The sequence below is a fragment of the Sinocyclocheilus rhinocerous genome, unplaced genomic scaffold, assembly GCF_001515625.1.
Source record: "Sinocyclocheilus rhinocerous isolate Xijiao unplaced genomic scaffold, SAMN03320098_v1.1 scaffold860, whole genome shotgun sequence".
Taxonomy (NCBI): domain Eukaryota; kingdom Metazoa; phylum Chordata; class Actinopteri; order Cypriniformes; family Cyprinidae; genus Sinocyclocheilus; species Sinocyclocheilus rhinocerous.
This window is the reverse complement of record NW_015638565.1, coordinates 1087931-1108600: the sequence shown is the minus strand read 5'-3', so window position 1 is coordinate 1108600 and position 20670 is coordinate 1087931. Positions and strand designations below refer to the sequence as shown.

Here is a 20670-nt window from a genome sequence, read left to right as displayed (position 1 = left end):
AGTACTTTATTAGCTGGTTGTTTGGCCAAGCGGTGACCTCACTGTACTGTCAGGGTCGGGTTAGCGGAGTAGAACTGCATAGTGAATATGTTATAAAGCCAGGGGTTAATGAACAGCCCAGCGTGTCTGATCCTCAGTCTGTCGAATGGAGTCATCAGTAACTCTGTATCCAATACCATAATTCACCCTGCTCTTGGTCCTGTGAGGGCACAGCTCAGCGCCCCTAGAGAGCTCATTACCAGAGCTGCTCACATTAGCCCTGTAGTAACCTTCCCCAACCTGGCACAACATCAGCCCGAATAAGACTTCCAAAATGGCCTCCGGACCAGCTGACGTATAACGCGGCCCTGTGAGAATGAGAAATGAAAATAAAATACTTCTCCCATGGCTTGGGAGGAAATAGGACATTTGAGTGTCGTTACACTGGGCATAAATATGCACAAATTTGTCATACATGGTTTTGATGTCACGACCATGAGAAAATTAGCATATGGCCACCCACATTTATATATAAACAAATCGGTATTCAGTATCTTGGCCAACCCAGATGATTTAAGTTTTTTTTTTTTTTTATATATATATTTTTTTTTTTTTTTTTTTTTTATTCAGCAAGGATGCAATTGATTAAAAATCAAAAGTGACAGTAAAGACATTCATAATGATACATAAGATTTTTATTTCCAATAAATGTATATATTCAACATTGATAATAATAAATGTCTCTTGAGCACCAAATCAGCATATTAGAATGATTTCTAAAATTCAGCTTTGCCATTGCAGGAATAAATATATTCAAGTAGAAAACAGCTACTTTAAACTAATAATATTTTGCCATATTACTGTTGTTTTAAGTTTTTTTTTTTTTCTTTTTTCAAAAACATGCAGCCTTGGTGAGCATAACATTGCAAAAACTTAATAACGGCAAACTTCTGAACAACAATATTATATTCTTAGAGGAAGGCCGAGCAGAATTAAATAATTAAACTAGATACCGTACTTTTAAGACTTGGTTTTAAAAATGGTCATGTAAAACAGAAATGTGAGAGCTTTTGATGAAAAAAAACCTTTACTAACACATAATTATCCTTCACATTGATAATAATAAATGTCTCTTGAGCACCAAATCAGCATATTAGAATGATTTCTAAAATTCAGCTTTGCCATTGCAGGAATAAATATATTCAAGTAGAAAACAGCTACTTTAAACTAATAATATTTTGCCTATTACGTTGTTTTTAGTTTTTTTTTTTTTTCTTTTTTCAAAAACATGCAGCCTTGGTGAGCATAACATTGCAAAAACTTAATAACGGCAAACTTCTGAACAACAATATTATATTCTTATATTCGAGCAGAATTAAATAATTAAACTAGATACCGTACTTTTAAGACATGGTTTTAAAAATGGTCATGTAAAACAGAAATGTGAGAGCTTTTGATGAAAAAAAACCTTTACTAACACATAATTATCCTTCAGGGAAAGAAATGAACTGCCACAAAAGTGTTAAAAAATTGTATACTTCATAGCTGTATTCAAGTCTCTAATGCTTTGCTAAAAAGCAAGGAATAGTGTTTTCAAATGTGGTGGTTGATGTGCTGCATATGTGAAGCTGCGGCTGCAGAGGCGGCACGTCTGCATGTAGTTGTAGTGTATCTGTATCATGGAGACAGGCATTGCATCCATCAGTGTGACAGCACTTAAGTTGCATAAGCTGCATTATTTAATACACCGCAATGTCAAAAACTGTGACTGACATGAGCAGAAGGCAGGTATGTGGAGTTTGTGCGTACATGTTATAGAGCACGTGTGTTGCTGAGATAGGTTAGCTAAAGTCGAAATATTTATAACTAGCTACCTGAATAATAACAGCTAGTTGAATGGCACTACCTCCCCCTCGAGTATTGAGATACACTGGCAGCCAAAGGTTTGGAATAGTTACATGTATTTACATGTTTTTTAATAAATTACATTTTAAAATATATTAAAATAGAAAACAGGTATTTTAAATTGTAATAATATTTCACAATATTACTTTTTACTGTATTTTTGATCAAATAAATGCAGGCTTGGTGAGCATAAGAGACATCTTTCAGAAACACTAAAATATATTTTATTTTAAACTTTTGTCCTCCACTGTTGTTACTGCACATACAGATATTTGACGTGTTTGCATTTATGTTTGTGTACTTGAGTTGAGTATGTTTCTGCCCTAATGTGTGATAGATTGCTAATTGTACTTCCTCTGTGTGTGTGTGTGTGTGTGTGTGTGTGTGTGTGTGTGTGTGTGTGTATATGTATATGTATATGTATATGTGTTTGTTCAGTGCATGGAGGTTGGAGCGAGTGGAGTAAGTGGTCGCCATGCGGAGCCGACTGCACCATGTGGAGGAGCAGGGAATGTACCCAACCTACACCCAGCACCGGTGGGAAGGACTGCCAGGGCCTGGATCTTCAATCCCTCAACTGCACTAGTGAGCAGTGCCCACAGAGTGAGTACCACCATCTCTGTCCCTTGATTAATCAATCGATTAAAACACAGGCTTCCTTCATTGATCAGTAAATGTGATGTGAAGCCTGGGATGCATCAGTGAGAGTCCCATTAACTAGCAGACAACGGGAGGGAAGAATCTGGGAAGGGCACCTTGGAGGTCTACATTAACGCACTTTGCTTAGTTTTTCAGGGAGGGTTTGTGTATCGTTGGGTCGTGTTTTTTGCAGGAAGGTCACTTTTCCAGATCAGAGATTCTTGAGTTGTCAAAGGTCTTGATGTCCCCTGGGTTACGTTCCCTCTGTTTATTTTCCAGCTTTTCTTTCCGCACACAACCTTTCCTGTTCCTGTTGTTCGTCTGTTCTTTTTATGATTTTAAACCTCTCAGTCCTGCAGCCGCTGTTGCCATAGTACCACAGCAGCACTGAAATGGGCGTCCTCTGGAGCAGCAGTGTTATTGCCGTTCTTCTGATGATTGTTTTTGATATCAGAGCTTCTGGTGGCCGTTATCAACTGTTTGTGCGAGAAACGATTGGTTCAAACAAATGCCAGAGGGCAGACTGTGGAGAAGTCACAGCTTTGTGTGATTTCAGTTTTGTGTGGGGCAGAAGAGCTTCTAGAGCATATGGTTTAATGTGCTTTCACAGCTCTACATTCTTTATGTGCTAAAAGTGTTGCAACTAGAAAAATCCTACTTGAAATATGACTTTTAAATCTTGAATAGTTTGTGTTGACCAGAAAGTTTAAAATGCTAGAATTGGAATGAATTTATTTGTTTGTGTACTATAATGCATCACCAGAAGTTTAGGGTTGGTAAGATTTTATGTTTTTCTCTTATGCTCACAAAGGCTGGATTTAAATGAAAATTAAGTATAAAAGCATATAGTATACAAAAACATGATTCATCAGAAATCATTCTAATATGCTTATTTGCTGCTCAAAAACATTTCTTATTATTAATGTTAAAAAAAAACAACTTCTGTGCTGCTTAATATTCTTGTGGAAACATGATACTTTGAAAACCATGATTCTTTGATCAATGTAAAAGTTTAAAAATCACAGCATTTATTTAAAAAATTAAGAATTTGTAAAATTTGTAAAAAAAAAAAAAAAAATTCATTTTTCTTGGGTTGGTAGCAGTCAATTCCTGCAAAAGATTGTGGAAATCTATTTTGTTTTATTATACATCATATATATATATATATATATATATATATATATATATATATATATACACACACATACATACATAAATAATGTTACAAGTGCAAATAAATGGTGATATAGTTCGGCAACATTCTCTGCGGCTTGGATAGTGATAAACAGGTTGAGTTCATTTTAGTACATCTTTCTTCTTCTTACCTATGATATTTAAATATTCCTAGAAGTTGTACGGTACTGTATAAAAATTGATTCAGTGTGAACTTGCAAAAACCACTTTTGAATCAAATAAAAAAAATTTGAATTAATTTCTTTGAACAAAATAATGTAGCACCCTCCTCTGGCCATGCAAAGAATGCAACTCTCATGTGCTTTAACACATTAACAATTGTGTTCATAGTCAAACAAGCTTGTGCAACTTGAAGTGTTTGCACTGACTTACTTATATGCCTATATTTTGGCCATATCACAGTTGAATTATTCACCCTGTCTGTCATCCAAAGCGCTTTGTGTGATATCAGCTGTGAAGAACCGCAGTTTAAAGGCCTCCCATAGAGACAGCAGAACAGAAAAAGCTGCACTTTTAATGTCTCGCCCTGTAATTTACCCACTGGTTATCATGAAATGTGGTGAGCTGAACACTTGTTCTTTATTAACAGTTAATTTGGGGCTGTTTCACTCCCAGCAGAAATCAGGGACTCGTCTCGGCAACATGCTTCACGTGCTATTCTGTTTAATCTCGCTACGGCCATGACTGTTGCTGATACGGATCATCAACAGAAAGAGACAGAGATAAAGAGAGGCAGAGTGTGAGCAAACACTCCCATTAGTATGTGCAGAAGTAGAGGTCAAGGGTAAAGAGTTTGTATTCCCCATGCTGCGAGTCGATACAGTTCTAGAAACCTTAGCTTTTCTACTAAGGGCCACATGGAGGCATGTCCAATCATAGCATCATCTCAAACCACCCCAGCATATTTGCAGCATTGAGATTTTGCAATATTGAATATTGCAACCTGCCAGCCGAGCCCAAGGCCTAGTTATTATCATTAGATGTTTACGTTTCTCTGTTCTGGGAGGTTGCTCTGCTGTCGGGATGTTATTAATTGGCCCATGTTGCTCAAATTAAAAGCACAGAAGCTGGTACGATAGCAGCCATGGAGCAATTTGCTCAACTGGGGGTCTGGCCAAGCAGATGGGCATCATAGTGTTGTATTCACATCCTCTTGGATTAAAGTGTCAGGATTGGCGTTTTATTTTGGGCTGTTCTGCACTGTTAACATACAGTAGTCCCCCTCCAGGAAGTTCTCTTTTTTTGCGCTGGAGTCAAAGGGGAGCCAGACGAGTCATTCCACTCATTCTTTAGGTTTTTGCACATTTCAGATTTTAATGTGAGCCCTCCCACACGTCATTTACACATGGTTGTACTATCTCAAACTCTTTAAAGCCCACACTTATATAGGCAAACATCCTTTAAAATTGGAATGCAGGCCGCAGAAAAATTCTTGTCCCAATCTGTTCTCAGCAGATGTCTCTCGCCAGACAATAGACCTGTTTTATACAGTAATGAGCAGAAAATCCTGCCTGCTTTGGCTACTCTGCTGCACAGGAAATGTTTTTTTTTTCCCTTCCTCTGAGGCTTTAATTAGTTGTTAGTGGAAACTCTTGTTGAAATAAAAGTAGCATTTAGTGTCCTCGTAATTCAAGGTGGAGATTAGCCCTTGAGCACCTGCTATGGGTTAAATGCAAGTTAAAAAGCATAGAAATCCAAAGCAACTGAGTGGTTTGAAGAGCATCAGAATAACTGTTCACTCTGTACTGTGGATGTGGTCGAGGAGGACAGGTTGATACTCGTGCTTCCATCATGCACGTGCCATAAATAGAATCAATGTTTTTGTTAAATATGACGTGTTTCTAAATCAGCAGTGTTTGTCACGTTGGTGCTAGAAAAGATATTCCCATCAAAAGCAATTAGCTTTTCAAACAGTGCTTGAGTTATTTTTACCAGGGTTGTGTGAGAATGAAAATATTTATATTCGACGTATCTGTTGCGGCAGAGATTTTAATAATAAATATTATATTATAATGTATAAAAATATATAATACATTGACCTCATAACAATGACTTCATAATAACATTATGGTAATAACAGTATTCAATATTAATAAATAGTTCTATTTTTATATCTTATATCATTTTTTCTAACCATATGTATACACAATACTGACTTTTATATTTTATGCAATTGTCTTTTTATTTTTTATATTTAAAAAATATTAAATACCAATAAATAGTTATATTTGTATATCATAAATACATTTTTACAAGTCATTTATTTATATAATACAAGTATACCAATGTATTTCTAGTGAAAATAAAGTTGCATAATTTATTTTAAGATTTCTAAAGACAATAATATACAAGGGTGTTGATTCAAAATCACGGCCACCAAATAGAATTTTATTAGAGGTGTCTATTCTTTGATTTTTACAAATCAGTGGATAACTACAGTGCAGATGCGGCATAACGCCTCTCATAACCTCCATTCATCTAGTCAGGATAATTAACAGTTTGGTGCATAACCACCTGGTGAAATTACACCCAGGTGTTGCTGGGAAAAAAAGTGATGATGGGAAGGAAAAGTCATGTTGCTAAATTAATGCAGCCTGCACTGATAATCAGGCTAATTTGTGGAATAAAGTAAATAAAGACATTTAAAAGCACTTTGTTTTTAGCCATTTAGCAATAGTGGAAATAACATTGTAACCTTTGAGTGCAAATCTACACTTTGTCTTTCATACGAGACTAATGATGAGCAAATATACAACAGACAGATAATTAAATTTAGCGTTTTTATTTCCAACATGCGCTCATTCATGGCTTTATTGTAAAATGCTTAAATATCGGGAAAAATATTGGTAAATCGATATATCGGTCGATCTCTATAAATAACCACAAATAACAGTATCGGTTTTGCAACCAATATCTACCTTTCCATGATAAATGCTTCCTGATAACACCACATGCTAGTGTTTTATCAATAGCACAACACAGACAGAGACCCAGCATCAACTTCAACACTAGATCTTCCTGACAGAATCACTACCGTCTCTTACAATTTCGTTGTTACAAGTCTGAACCTGTTTCTGTCAGCCATGATAGGAGAATTGCAGGTTGTTGGCTGTATCCCACCGTGAGAGGAGGGGAGGCATTCTCTGAGATTTACCCACAGGCGGAGTTTGGTCCCCTCAGGCCAGGCCTGACGCCCCGCTGTTAGACAGCACAAGATGTTCGGAGCCCACTCTGTTACACCTCCAGAAACCTGTTATTCTCTCTCTCCCTCCCTCTCTCTCTCTCTCCCTCTCTCTCTCTCTCTCTCTCTCTACCTCTCTCTCTCTCTACCTCTACCAGAAACTGCATTTCATGATTCAGTGGAGAGTAAATTTGCTTCCACTCTGGAGGGTTTTACAGATTTACAGACTCTTCAGCCTATTAATCTTCTTTTTTTTTCATGGTATTTTCAGCACCTGGAGCACACATGCTACAGGCACAAACCCAGCCCCCATCATCTCGCGGTGCAACGACTGTCAGTTTATGATATTGTAAGCCCTCTTAAACCATGACAAAGTCACTTCCCACAGACATACTTAATGCATCGTCGATACAGAGACGCAGGAGTGATTCCTGTTTGCATGCGCTCAGTCATTCATGATTGACCAGCTGTCATGAAACAAGGCCTGATGTAATACCACTTCCTGGAGCTCGGCCACCCTCCTGCTTGCACGGTATCATGTCGTATTGACAGAGTCATCAGTCAAACGTGTTCAACAAAACATGTCAAGACATGTTGCCGATGACCCCTGAGCGGCATTAGCGATACTTTGTTGTCACGTCAGGATAATGGAGCTATATTTGGATGAAATTAACTGTACCAGGCACCTGTAGTCCTGAGAACTGTAGATTGTCTTAAGTAACAACTCCGCTGATAGCAATGAGGGTGTTTATTGCGACTCTGGTGATTAAGAGTGTGATGAACAATTAGAAGACAGCTTAATTAGAGTGACGCAGACTTGCATAATGGTAATTGACAGCCCTGTTTTAATTGTCTGTGTGATTTTGGGCTTGGGGATGATTCTAATGTAATCACTTCCTTTGATGATCTCACTCTCGTTTAGTCCAAACAAACCAAGCAGAGAGTCTCAGGATGTTAGTGTGATCGTGAAAGTGAGTCAAAATTCCTGTGCAGTTTTGTTCACACTAATGAAAAGGAAATAAAAGGCTAATTAAGGGCTAAAAAAATAAGTGTTTCAAAAGTAAATTGTAACTTTAAATTAAACACAACAATATAAACAAGAATGAGTTTACAAACTAACACACAATTTGTAATGTAGAACTTCTGTCCCATATAGATTTGGTAGATAGATAGATGATAGCTAGATAGATAGATAGATAGATTTGTATTATATATTTATATAGATATGTATTACTTGTTTAAGATGCATTATTTACTCTATTTATAAAGCACTTTTCCCCACATCCCCAAAAAGAGGTTTTGTCAGATATAATTTGTCAGCAATTTCTCCCTGAAGTTTTTTGACTGTTAAAGACATGCACATTTATTCTTGTTTTGGCCTTCTGTTGACCCCACTTTGTGTGAGGAGACTATGATGCAGGACGTAATGCTCAGTGATATGGCTACTTTACTTCTCTTGAAACCAAATTACTCTGATTTCATATTGCATTGCTGTATTAACAGAAAGATAATTAAAGTAACGTAAACAAAGTTCCAAGTGCAAGTAGCTGTAACTTAATGAAACCTGGTAAGTATAACAACTAAGTAAAGATTACTTATTAAATCTAAGTAAGGTAAACTATTGGATTTTACAGTGTATGCACAGCTGTGACTCTACCCCTGAATTCAGGAGCTTTGGCTGAGCGATTCCTCATAGATTTTAGCTGTCAGTCCATGGAGCATTTAAATAGGCCTGAATACGCCTCTGCAGTCTCTCGTCACAATGCAGAGCCACTGGGTCTCTCCACACCTCTACCACCCAACAAATCAGCATGCCACAGAGACAACCCTCACAAATCTCATTTCCCACCGACACAATTGATTAGAATAATTTTGGATGTGATTGTCTCTGGGTACTTAGCCATAAAGCTGCAGGCCACAACGAGAGAGGGCACATGAAATGATGTGGATTCATAAGGAAATCTGCTTTGTGTCAGAAACACACACTCTCACTCCCTGTCTCTCTCCCTCTTTTTGGAAGGAAGTGTCTTTCAAAATCACAGCCATAAATTCAGCAGCTTGAAGAATGCTGATGTAGCAGGCTGCCAGCAAACACTCCCGTCTTTCCAACTGCAGAACAACCCACTGAAGCACAGATATGATTACCTTTTTAAGGAGGCAGCAGTTGGGAAGCTGCATATCTACTGAAATGTTTTCCCAGCAGTTAATTCCCTTACACACAATGCAAGCCAAGTCAGGTTTAGGTAATTCTGTTTGATAATAATTTTATGTTTGGAGAAAAAAAAAAAACACTGGCATCTGGCAAAATTTGGTTAACATCAGATTACAAAGTAATACACGAGAAGAACAGGTATTTCATTCTAAAATTGACATTGATTATCACTTTACGCAGTTTTAAACCATCTATTCAGGCAAATGTTTGGAGTTGAATACTGCATGCATTGCACAGTATGCAGTGCTATTTTCTTTAATGTGAAACCGTACACATTACATATTTTAAATAGTTATATACTGACCTCATTGACCTCTTTGAGTTGTATGCTTAATTCAGTGTATCATCCCAGATTTTTTTTTTTCCTCTAAATGTCTTATAAAAGTCAAGAAGGTATTTTATGCAGTGTTGTCTTTTGTTTACTGCACATTTTGGCAATTACAGTGGGCTATACAGGAAGTTAATACTTTTATTAAGCAAGGACAGATTAAATTGATCAAAGTGACAGGAAAGACATTTATAATGTTACATGAGATTTCTACTAAATGCTGTTCTTTTGAACTTTCTGTTCATCAAATAATCCTGAAAAAAAAATGAAAAAAAATCACTGTTTCCACAAAACTTTTAAGCAGCACAATTGTTTTAAAAAATTGAGGATAATAAATTATTCTTTAGCACAAAATCAGCATATTAGAATGATTTCTGAAGGATCATGTGACACTGGAGTAATGTATTTAGCATTACGTAACACAATTATATTAATGTTTTTAATAAAAATCATTAATTAAAAATGTATTTGAAAGTATTACAGAGAGAAGCTAGAACCTTTTTTATTTCTCTGCTTTAACCAATAGAATTGCTGATATTATAAATATTATGAATGTAAACCAGATCTACAATCTGTGCTAGATCTACAATCCAGAAGTTGACCTTTGCTGCAACTCATTGCTGACAAATAAAAATGCTAATATTGACAATATGGTAACCAATATTTTGTGTGGCTATTACTGACACATATGTCTCTTTTTCTGTCTCTGCGTAGCGGCATCAGGTGCTGAGGATGTGGCCTTGTACGTGGGGATCGTGGCGGTGGCTCTTTGTCTGACTCTGCTGCTGATTGTACTGGTGTTGGTCTACCGCAGAAAGAAGGAAGGTCTCGATGCAGATGTGGCCGACTCCTCCATCCTCACCACTGGCTTCCAGCCCATGGGCATCAAGCCCACCAAGCCAGGTGTGTGGGCACCGCGCAGGGCAGCCCACAGCAGTAGGCTATTGTTTCTCTACGCTATCCACCCCTCGTCACGGTGTTTCACACCCATCCTTTCATCCCAGTGCCCGTGTTCCTGTGCCACCTGTGGCCATGGCAATTCATAGTCTCGCAATTATGTCCGTGTATGTGCGGTGTTTGCGTTAAATGGAGGTAGTCATAATTTTGTGTGTCATCTTCACAGTTGCAAATGAATGTGGTGGTTTTACTTAGAGGAGACCTTTACTCATCCGCCTGCTACCATGGGAAGTGATTTGGTAATAGTAGCATTAAGCTGATTTCCATTGATCTTCCCACGAAACAAATCTGCCTACTGCTGTACATTTTTATTTTTACATATGTAAAGTGTTTAACATGGGAAAAAAAACAAGAACATTTCTGAAATCACAAAATATAGAGTTAGATTCTGGGGATTTGAACCTGAATAAAGCCACACAGAAAGCTTTATTTAAAGTGTAAAACATGTAAACCGTGACTGGCAGGCTTTCTTTAAACTCTGAATGGAATTGATTGTGGCTGCTAAAAAGGAGGAGGCATTGATTTATTTACTAGTCAGTCTCTCTCAGCACCGAAGGCCCGGCTACATCCATGGATTTGTGCATTTGCACTGAATTTCAATTTGTGTTGAGCACTTTTAACCACTGTGACCTTTCAGAGTGTTTTTTTTCACTTGTTTCTTTCTCTCTGTTTCTACAGAAAACTCTCATTTGCTCACCATCCAACCCGATTTGACTACCACCACCACAAGCTACCAGGGAACTCTGCGTTCTCGCCACGAAGTCACTGGGAAGTTCTCCGTGAGCAACGGTCCCCTCCTGGAGCCACTTCCTAACGGCTCCCACATGCTGCACAACGGCAAACTGCTTAGTGATCCCAATGACTTCATGAACAGCCTGTCCTCTCAGACGTATTTCAAAACGCTACCGAGAGACGACGTCAACACCTCCTACGGCACTTTCAATTTCCTGGGTGGCCGCCTAACCCTCCCCAACACTGGTAAGATTATATGACTGCAAACAGTACAAAATGTTTTATGTGTTTAGTCAGGAGTGTTGTGAAAGAGCTCTGTAGCTTTGTTAAACTGCAACGTTATTATACCGACATGGCCCAAAATGGAAGGGTGAAGTGATCCAATTACACGGTAATCCACGCAGTTTTATGTAAAACGGGACAGTAGCGAATGCGAACACCTTATAAAGATGTTTTTATAAAACGGGCAAAGAAGTGCTTCCATTTATATACTAATGATTGTGTTATGACAATGACGACCATTTTCCTTTTTCAACGAAAATAGCTGTAATTGGGGAATGTCTTGTTTTATTTTCCCATTCTTTTTTTCGAAGGATACCTCACTGCATCTTCTTCGAGCTGAGCCAGTGACTTGGTTGTCAGTCGTGGCACTGTAAGCCGATATGCAGTGTGCACATTCATAGTGTCTGCAACTCTATCCACTCCAAGGACACCACCAGAGTATATTCAAACCAATTAGTCTCCTTAATCACAGACAGAGGGTTCATCACGCTGTCACATTATGAATCACTCGCGGTCAAAGAGACAGCTCACGAGGCAGTGGAAATGAAATAACCAGGACTCCCTCGACTAAGAACATTGCCCTTCAAAATATAATGCCTGCTACCTGTTATCCGTGACAGATTTGAGGATGTTTTATGGCTTATGCTACTTTTATGCGTTCATCTTACGATTATTTTAAACAAGTTACAAGGCCAAGTTTAATGTGTAAAGTTAGGGGTTGACTAATTATTTAATTATGTAATAATCATAATAGCATATAATAATATATTATAATATTTTATTTTTTATTATTTTTTATTTAATATTATCAAATCTTTTGTGTCATCTTCACAGTTACAAGTGGCCCAGAGTTTATTTTATTTTATTTTATTTTATTTTATTTTTTGAAAAATACATTTGAGTTTATTTAAATTTAAATGAATTATCATAGACCAGTGATCCTCAAATCTGGCTCGCGAGAAGATGATTAGAAGTTTGTGAACAATGATCTGCACAGCTATTTGTCTATGTCAGTGATCCTCAAATCTGGCTCGCGAGATCCACTTTCCTGCAGAGTTTAGCTCCAACCCTAATCAAACAAACCTACCTGTGATTTTCTAATGATCCTGAAGACATTGATTAGCAAACTCAGGTGTGTTTGATTAGGGTTAGAGCTAAACTCTGCAGGAAAGTGGATCTCGCGAGCCAGATTTGAGTATCACTGTCATAGACTATTCTATGATTATATTTATGATTTCTTACGTTTACAAGGTAACTTGTAAAAAAAAAACTTTTCTGAAAGTTACATTTACAATAGATTTTCTGAAAGTACACATTGTTTAGTTTCATAACCAGCACATTAACTTCTGAAACAATAAGCTTTGATTGTTTGGCTATTTACTGACAAGACAGAGACTGAGACAGAGAATTTATACATAGTAGATGACATCTTTGACCTTGACCTTGGATTTGTATAGTGTTAATCACATTTACTTTTGTCACATAAAGGCCCGCTATGAGCTGTGACAAAAGCAGCATTCAGATGGAACAAATGAGCCTACCTTGTCTCTTTTGTTCCTATTTACATTAGGAATCAGCCTTCTCATCCCGCCAGAGGCCATTCCCAGAGGGAAGATTTATGAGATTTATCTCACCATTCAGAAGAAGGAAGACATGAGGTAGGTCCCTGGAACCAATCTGAGGATCTGCCTCACAAAGAAAAGATGCACAGTTTGAATCAGAATTTAAAAAAGGCCAGGCACAGAGCGTCGAACGTAATTGAAGTCAGTCTCCACATGCTCGTGTGCATGATTGTGTGTGTGTGTGTGTGTGTGTGTGTGTGAGAGAGAGCCGTTTGCTCAGATTTATGACTAATGCTGACTTGAGATATCAAAAGCTTGTGTGTATGTGGTGTGTCTTGTCTGTTATATGTAAATGAGCCATGGGCCACAGAGACGGAAATATTCTCCTGTTTTAGATTTTCCTGACGGGAGTGAAGCACCAGGTAACGGTCAGGCTATTTTTTCTCGTACAGTCATGCATTGTTTACGACCGGCTCCCTACTAGCCTTGAATGCAGAGTGTGAAAAGTCCGATCAGAGCACCAGAGCCCTGATTAATAGTGGAACCTCATCTTGTTAAAGGGTCTGCTCTGGGCTTGACATTGGCCATCCATCCAGACCCCTTTGGTTGAATCCTGACCATTGTGCTCCCCCACTGCCTCCCTCTAGATTGCCCCTGGCTGGGTGTCAGACATTGCTAAGCCCCGTGGTGAGCTGCGGACCGCCCGGTGTGGTGCTCACCCGGCCGGTCATCCTCAGTATGGACCATTGCTCTGATGCGTGCCTGGAGAATTGGGCCATCCGTCTCAAGAAGCAGTCATATGAGGGAACGTGGGAGGTGAGTGTTTGGTTGCATCTGTGTGCATTTACGTCCAGATATATGTATGTATGTATATATATATATATATAAAGAATTATTATATTTATATAATATGTATATGAATATATTTTTAAAAATGAATACACACACACATATATATATATACATTTAATAACATACAGTTTAAATTATACAATACTAAACTATAGATATTTATATATTAATATCCATTATTTTAAAGGTTTTAAATATGTTTTTCTTTTTTTTCTTTTCTTTTTAATATTTTTGAAAATTGCTATTAAAATCCGCTTTCTTCAAAAATCTGAATGGCCTCAATACATGTAAAATTGCATGTAAGGTATTTATTTAATATTATTTACATAAATGTATTTAATAAACAAAAATACTACTGTCGTTTTCACTTGAAAGCCCGACAAATGTAATTGACAAATTTGCTTCTTTTACTGTAATTACTTTTCTATAAATTGCTTTACAGTAGACTACTGAGAATTGGAGTGTGGGAGAGAAAATGTACATTAATATACATGAATATAATATGCAAAAATAAATAATAATCTTTCAAAAAAAATTTTGAAAATAGGCATCATTGTCTTTATGCAAAATATAGTTTTAATTTATTTTGTTTGATTTTGGGGTGAACATTTCTTGAAAGTTTTTGTCAGATTTACCTACTTGAGTACAAGTTTCTCCTGTGAAGCCAATGGTGACACCATGTGTTACGAGAATAAATTCCATCTGCCCAATTTATCATCAGCATGGTGATAAATAAAAATTATGTTCTATACAGTTGCGCCTAATTTTAATTAGCGTTGAACTGTATGTAGGTGGAATTCTGTACATTCACCTTTCTTGCCCTTTCCCATCTCTTTCTCTCTCATTGTCCTGCTACTGAATTAAATATCTTATGGAAGCAAATGGGCTGTATCGTCATAATCATTTCAAATAGCCTCTCAGACAATAAAGCCCTGAAGTGTCTCCGTCAGTGTACTCCTCATTTCACCTATCTCTCATACCTTCACATTTAATCTCCATTTAATTGTATGGATCTTTTCCTCATTCCATCCGATGGCCATCAGCACCCACCTTTAAACTGAGCCGGGGTGAGTCCTTCATTACGCCTGATGGCTTTTCCAAATCTGCTTTGAACCGCATCGGGTCGGTGCGAGATACATCAGGCACAAAGACAAGGAAGAGGAGGAACCTAGGGAGGAAGGGCGGAGGAAGAGAGTGAAGGTCTTCTTTCATGTTTGATACTGTGCATAAATTATTCAGGCTCCTTGGTGTGGCAGCAATGGGGCGGCAGTAGCATGAATAGGCCTGTCTTAGATAGAGGGTAGAGCTGCACTTTTAATCATCCCCTGCCCCAAATATAGCCCATCGGTGGCAGGTCGCCGTTCTTGGCCAGGTACAGCAGACGAAAGAGAAAAAACACAAGGAAGTTTGTCCTGGAAGGAGCCTTGGCAGACAGACTCGCGGCAATTAATTTCTCCAGAGGACGCAGATCAGCAAAACGTGAGCAGAAGAGAATGAAATATAGTCTGTGTCGTTATCGAACCGTGGGATGATTTTTTTTCTGAGTCATTAAAAAAAAAAAGATCATGAAAAAAAGTAAGTCTTCATTGTGGTCAAATGGAAAACGGCTAGTGCCAATACTAATTTCACTGATGAAGATAGTGGCTTATTTTATTGATTGCTGGATGTAATTTCCTGGCCTGGATCCCGAGGTGAAAGACAGTGGGGCCGCCTCTCTGTATTTGATTAGATAATGGTGTGAGCGAGAGAAAAAGAGAGACGGTGTGCGAGGAATCTTTCTCATGAGCTTCCTGCAGAAGCTTCTGTCGCCACATATCCCACTTGCCTTTTCTCTAATTAAAGCCACTCTGGGGAACCATTATGTGATTGTATCTGGCCGAAGACTGTGAGAAAACGACATGTTTCCTTACAATAACCTTGGCCTTTGCTAGAGTCACGTTTTCTGACATAATGCCTTTTCTGATTTTAATACATTTTTCTTTGCATTAGCCTATAGGACAACTTGAAGGCATCTCTGATGTCTGTCAGGATTCTTACATCCAATTAAAGTAATTATCTTGCCATGCCCTGGCAAGCTCCATATTGCACATTGCAACCTGTTAATTAGTTTATTCTCCTGGTTATTAGTAGAGAAGCAGCTCAAACTGTCAAACTCACTAATTGATTAACACAAAACAGTGGGGTGCAAAATGCCGTAGGATTGGTTATGGCTTTGCAACGGATAAAGTAATGAATATGGAAAAAATCATTAATGGTCATACTAAGTGATTTGAAAATTTGAAACTATTTTGAACAAACCCCTAACCTTAAGTGTGAACCATCCCGTACTGAACATGAAAAATACTTTAAATAATGTAGCTTTTTGAGGAGGTTTTTTATTTGATTTTTTAACTCTAACTAAAAAATAATCACAGTTTCTACTAAAATATAAGTATAAATATAAGTACAACTGTTGTCAACATTGATGATAATAATAATAATAAACATTTCTTAAGTACCAAAGCAACATACAGTACTAGGATGATTTCTGAAGGATCACGTGAGACTAAAGACTAAAAAAGAAATATTAAAATGTTAAAAGAAAAATTAAAAGTTATTTTAAATTGTAATAATATTTCACAATATTCATGTTTGATGTATTTTTGATCCCATAAAAGACATGAGACATTTTTTTTTAATCCTACCGATACCAAACTTTTGAATGATATTGTACACTGAAGAAGCAACCAAAGACATATCTAGGGATCAGAATATCACAGGAACCTGAGCCTGTAAAGCTGCCTAAAAAACACAAAGAGACACTTACAGTTCAGAAATAATGAAATAAATGCATAAAATGTGTGTGTTCGTACATTTATTGATTCATTCAATCAATTTTATTTTTATTAATTTAAATGTATTTTAATTGTTCATTTTCTGGTATTTAACTTATTGGTATTTTCATATAAGAAGCAAATCTGAGCTGTAGAAATTTCACACCATTTATTCCCAGAGAAAGGGAAGCTCTGATCACTTAATGGGCACTACCATGTGTGAGCATTCAGGATGAACTCCTGCTATTAGTGTCTCATTAGAGCACAGAACACAGCTCATTATGCAGATCTTTCCGTTTCTGCTCAGCCAGATCACTTCACTGTATCTAAAATCTGACACCGAACATCCCCAGGGCAGGAGCTGACCATCTCTCCAATAACTCCACTGACACAGCTGCTCTCTGCCCTCCCCTCTGATCCCTGTGTCATTGTCTCATTGGCTCCTCAGGATGTACTTCATCTTGGTGAGGAAGTGGTTTCGGAGCCGTACTACTGCCAGCTGGAGGCGGAGACGTGCCAGGTGTACACTGAGCAGCTGGGCCGCTTTGCTCTGGTCGGGGAGTCCCTCAGCATGGCTGCAGCTAAACGCCTAAAACTGCTGCTCTTTGCTCCCGCCTACTGCTCTACGCTGGAGTACAACATCCGCGTCTACTGCATGGATGACACACAGGACCTGCTAAAGGTGAGGCCTTTAAGATTCAAAATTTACAGTACCTGTACTTATGACAAAACCCAACTAACAAAAATATGTTGTAAGAAAGTTTCGCTAATGTTCCCATTAAGTTATGAAAATGTCCAGCTTTTCTCGGTTATGCATTAACGTTAAGGAAACATTCTATTTTATCATTTTGCAAACATTATGGGAATGTTACTATTAGATGTTCTATGAGCATTTGGAAGCAAGTAGTTATATTTGAAAAATGTTAAGCGAATGTCAAACTAAAAAGTTTCAGGGGAAAAAACGATCCATGAAAGATGTATAAATTAATTATTTGTGCTAACATTTTAAGAACATGATTAAAGACCAGATAACTTTGAACAAACATTTCCATTAATATTACTGGAAGAATGTTTGTTCCTTGCCAGAACATTCTGAGAACATTTACCTAATTTTGTCTTCTCTCTCTCTCTCTCTCAATCCCAGTCCTCTTGAACCCTGCTGAAAAGACAGACTTAAACCAGTGTGATAGGAATAGTTCACCCAATTTACTCATTTACTTACTCTCATGTTGTTGCGGATTTTTTTTTCCCTTTCTTTTGTGGAACACCAAAGGAGAAAATTAAGGCTGATTTATACTTCTGCGTCAGACCTACGCCGTAGCCTTTACGCCGTAGGCTATGCGTCAGTTTTCATTTATACTTCTGTGTCGTTGTCCGCGTCAACGTGCAGTACACATGCAAACCGCTAGTCAGCAGTGTCCACGGGCATGTTGCTGGTGTAACCCGCAGTACCACGGCAAATGCCGAAGAAGAAGCGGCTCGTCGGAGAAGCATTATAGCCGCGTAAGCTACGGCGTAGGTCCGACGCAGAAGTATAAATCAGCCTTTAGAGGACGATTTCAATGTCAATTTAATGTTTTCATGGAAAAGAGCATGAAAAGAGTCTTTAAATGTTTTGTTTTATGTGAAAGAAAAAGTCATTTGTGCTCAGAACAATTTGACTGTGAACAAATGATAACAGAATTTTCATTGTTGGGTGAACTGTCCATTTAATTGCCAGTTGACCAAAGATGTCTTGCTGTTTAAGCAAAAATAAAAACAAAAATAAAATGCTGGTCACCAGCCATGCATTTTTATTTTTTCACTTTTCTTTTTCTTTTTATTTCTTTTTCATCAGACAATCACATTTTTTCAGTTCCTTCTGGCTTACAAATTTTTTGTGCTCCCCCTCCTAAGAGATCAGGAATAATCAAGAGCTAATGCCAAAGCAGCCTCCCTCGAGGAGCACGTCTGAGCAGACTGTTAAGATTTAATTTGCATGCCTAATTAGTAAATGAAAAGGAGAGACTCTCTGGCCGTGGCCCCTGAGCTCCTCTCGGCTCTCACTGTCAAAGTAAGAGGGTCCGTTCCCTGCTCTGCCCACTCCAGCCTCTGAGAGCCTGCCAGCAAAGATGACCTGCCCTACCCAAAGCTGCCCGCTGGGCCCCACTAGGGTGGGCTGTTGGGGGAAAGAGATTACGAAAGAGATGCCAGGATTTTGACCGGTTTGTTTAAAATGAGCTCTTAGCCATGCAGAGATGAGAAGTGCTCTAGTGCATGATGGATGTGAGTACCTCCCCTCCAATTCTCTCCAAAGGGTTCATGAGAACGCTGACTGTTCTGTCGTTTTAAAGTGAAGTGTTGATTTGTTGGACCCCCCAAAAAAGCCCTGTTTATTTTTTATTTTACAGCAGTTGCTGTTATTTAGTGATTGAAGATGTGGAAGTGTGGTGTGCTTTTATCTATAGCCAGGGTGTTGAGCTGCTAATATAGATGCTTTTTAAACCCATGACCTCCTTTCATACTAACCTTGCCTTTGATCAGGAGTGGGCCGCTCCAGGGGAACCTTCATATGTGGACAGAATCAGTCATGCAATGCTCTTGTGTGGTGCTGCTTTCTATGAATCCACCCTATCTGCATTTTTCACTCCCCTCAAATGCATAGACTGCTGCGGTGAGCCACAATGACCTCATAGGAAATGCATTTTTTTTTTACACTTTAGTGGGGAGTCGAGTGGACTGTATGCTGATATTTGTCAGTATGAAAAAGGAGAGTTTTTTTTCCTAAGGCCAGAAACATAGTCTATGCAAGTACGTGCATGCGATTGCTTCTGCAAAATGTACATTTTTAAATCTGTAAAAATGCCTATTCTGGTCTGTACTTCTGAAGAATCTAGGTGTTTTGAATAGCAGCCCAAATGAATATTTATGTTGAATTCTTTATAAAACATTAGATTTTTGAGTTGCTTTGAATAAAATCATTTGCTAAATGAATTAATGTAAAAACATTTTTCTAGTTTTGCTAAAACTATAACTATAAAGTTTTAAAAATTAAAATTCTATGAGAATAGGAAAGTCCACACTACAACTATAATAATAACGACACAGAAGAACGGTATCGTTGGAATCACTCTCAGAATGATCTCCAGCTGATGAACGATAACACCATGGACAGTCAATCAGAATCACGTTTATAGAGTTTGAGCCTTGAAAACAGCAAACCACAACTGTGCACAAGCTTATAATGAGCAGAACATTATTGTCCGTTGATATGGACACTAATATAGTTATCGTTATAGTTACACTCTAAAAAATGCTGGGTTGTTTCAACCCAACTTTGGGTCAAATATGGACTAATCCAACTTTTGGGTTAAAATTTTAATTAAAAAATTTAACCCAACAGCTGGGTTAGTCCATATTTGACCCAAAGTTGGGTTGAAACAACCCAGCATTTTTTAGAGTGTACCATTCTTCGTGTGAACAGCCTTTAAACTTGAGAGCTAGTGATCAAATAATTTATTTGAGTCTGTTCATTTTGATGAATCAGTTCTTTGGCAAATCGTTCTGAATCAATGATTTATGAAACCATGAACAACTGGAATAGTTATGAACAAATCATGTTAATCATTGATCAAAAAGTTTGGGACCCTGCTTCTTGATACACCAGCACAATTTCATGTGTCATTATATTCCAACATGTTTTAAACCATTACTCATTGCACATTGCATTCTTAGCTCTGTTGCAATGGTCACTATATTGGACATTAGCGTGAAAGGTCTATGGTCAGTTTTCTCTTTCAAATTAACTGCTGTTATTAATAAGCGTTTTTTATTTGTACCGCCACATTGATGCAAAAATACACGTAAAGTAATGTGTACGTCTTGCAATGCATTGGCCAAGCATTTGTGAGCTCATGTACAGCATGTTTGTGGTCTAACAGGTTTTTCACCTCTGAGAACCACATCTGAGTCCCTGATTGACTTTACTTCAAAGATGTGAGGCTGATTTATTGTGATGGAATTATTATGCTAATCGTTGCTGATAACAGAAGAGG

The 20670-nt window shown here is 37.9% G+C and overlaps 1 protein-coding gene across 1 annotated transcript in view; it reads left to right on the top strand.

Annotated features, from left to right (window-relative positions):
• Nucleotides 1-20670, top strand: part of LOC107749777 (netrin receptor UNC5A-like) — a 55976-nt gene that overhangs the window by 19859 nt on the left and 15447 nt on the right. The window contains exons 5-10 of the mRNA XM_016564952.1: nucleotides 2323-2487; nucleotides 10153-10374; nucleotides 11074-11373; nucleotides 12980-13067; nucleotides 13619-13787; nucleotides 17085-17318. Of these exons, the coding sequence (XP_016420438.1) occupies nucleotides 2323-2487; nucleotides 10153-10374; nucleotides 11074-11373; nucleotides 12980-13067; nucleotides 13619-13787; nucleotides 17085-17318 (1178 nt within the window). The remainder of the gene's footprint in view (nucleotides 1-2322; nucleotides 2488-10152; nucleotides 10375-11073; nucleotides 11374-12979; nucleotides 13068-13618; nucleotides 13788-17084; nucleotides 17319-20670) is intronic.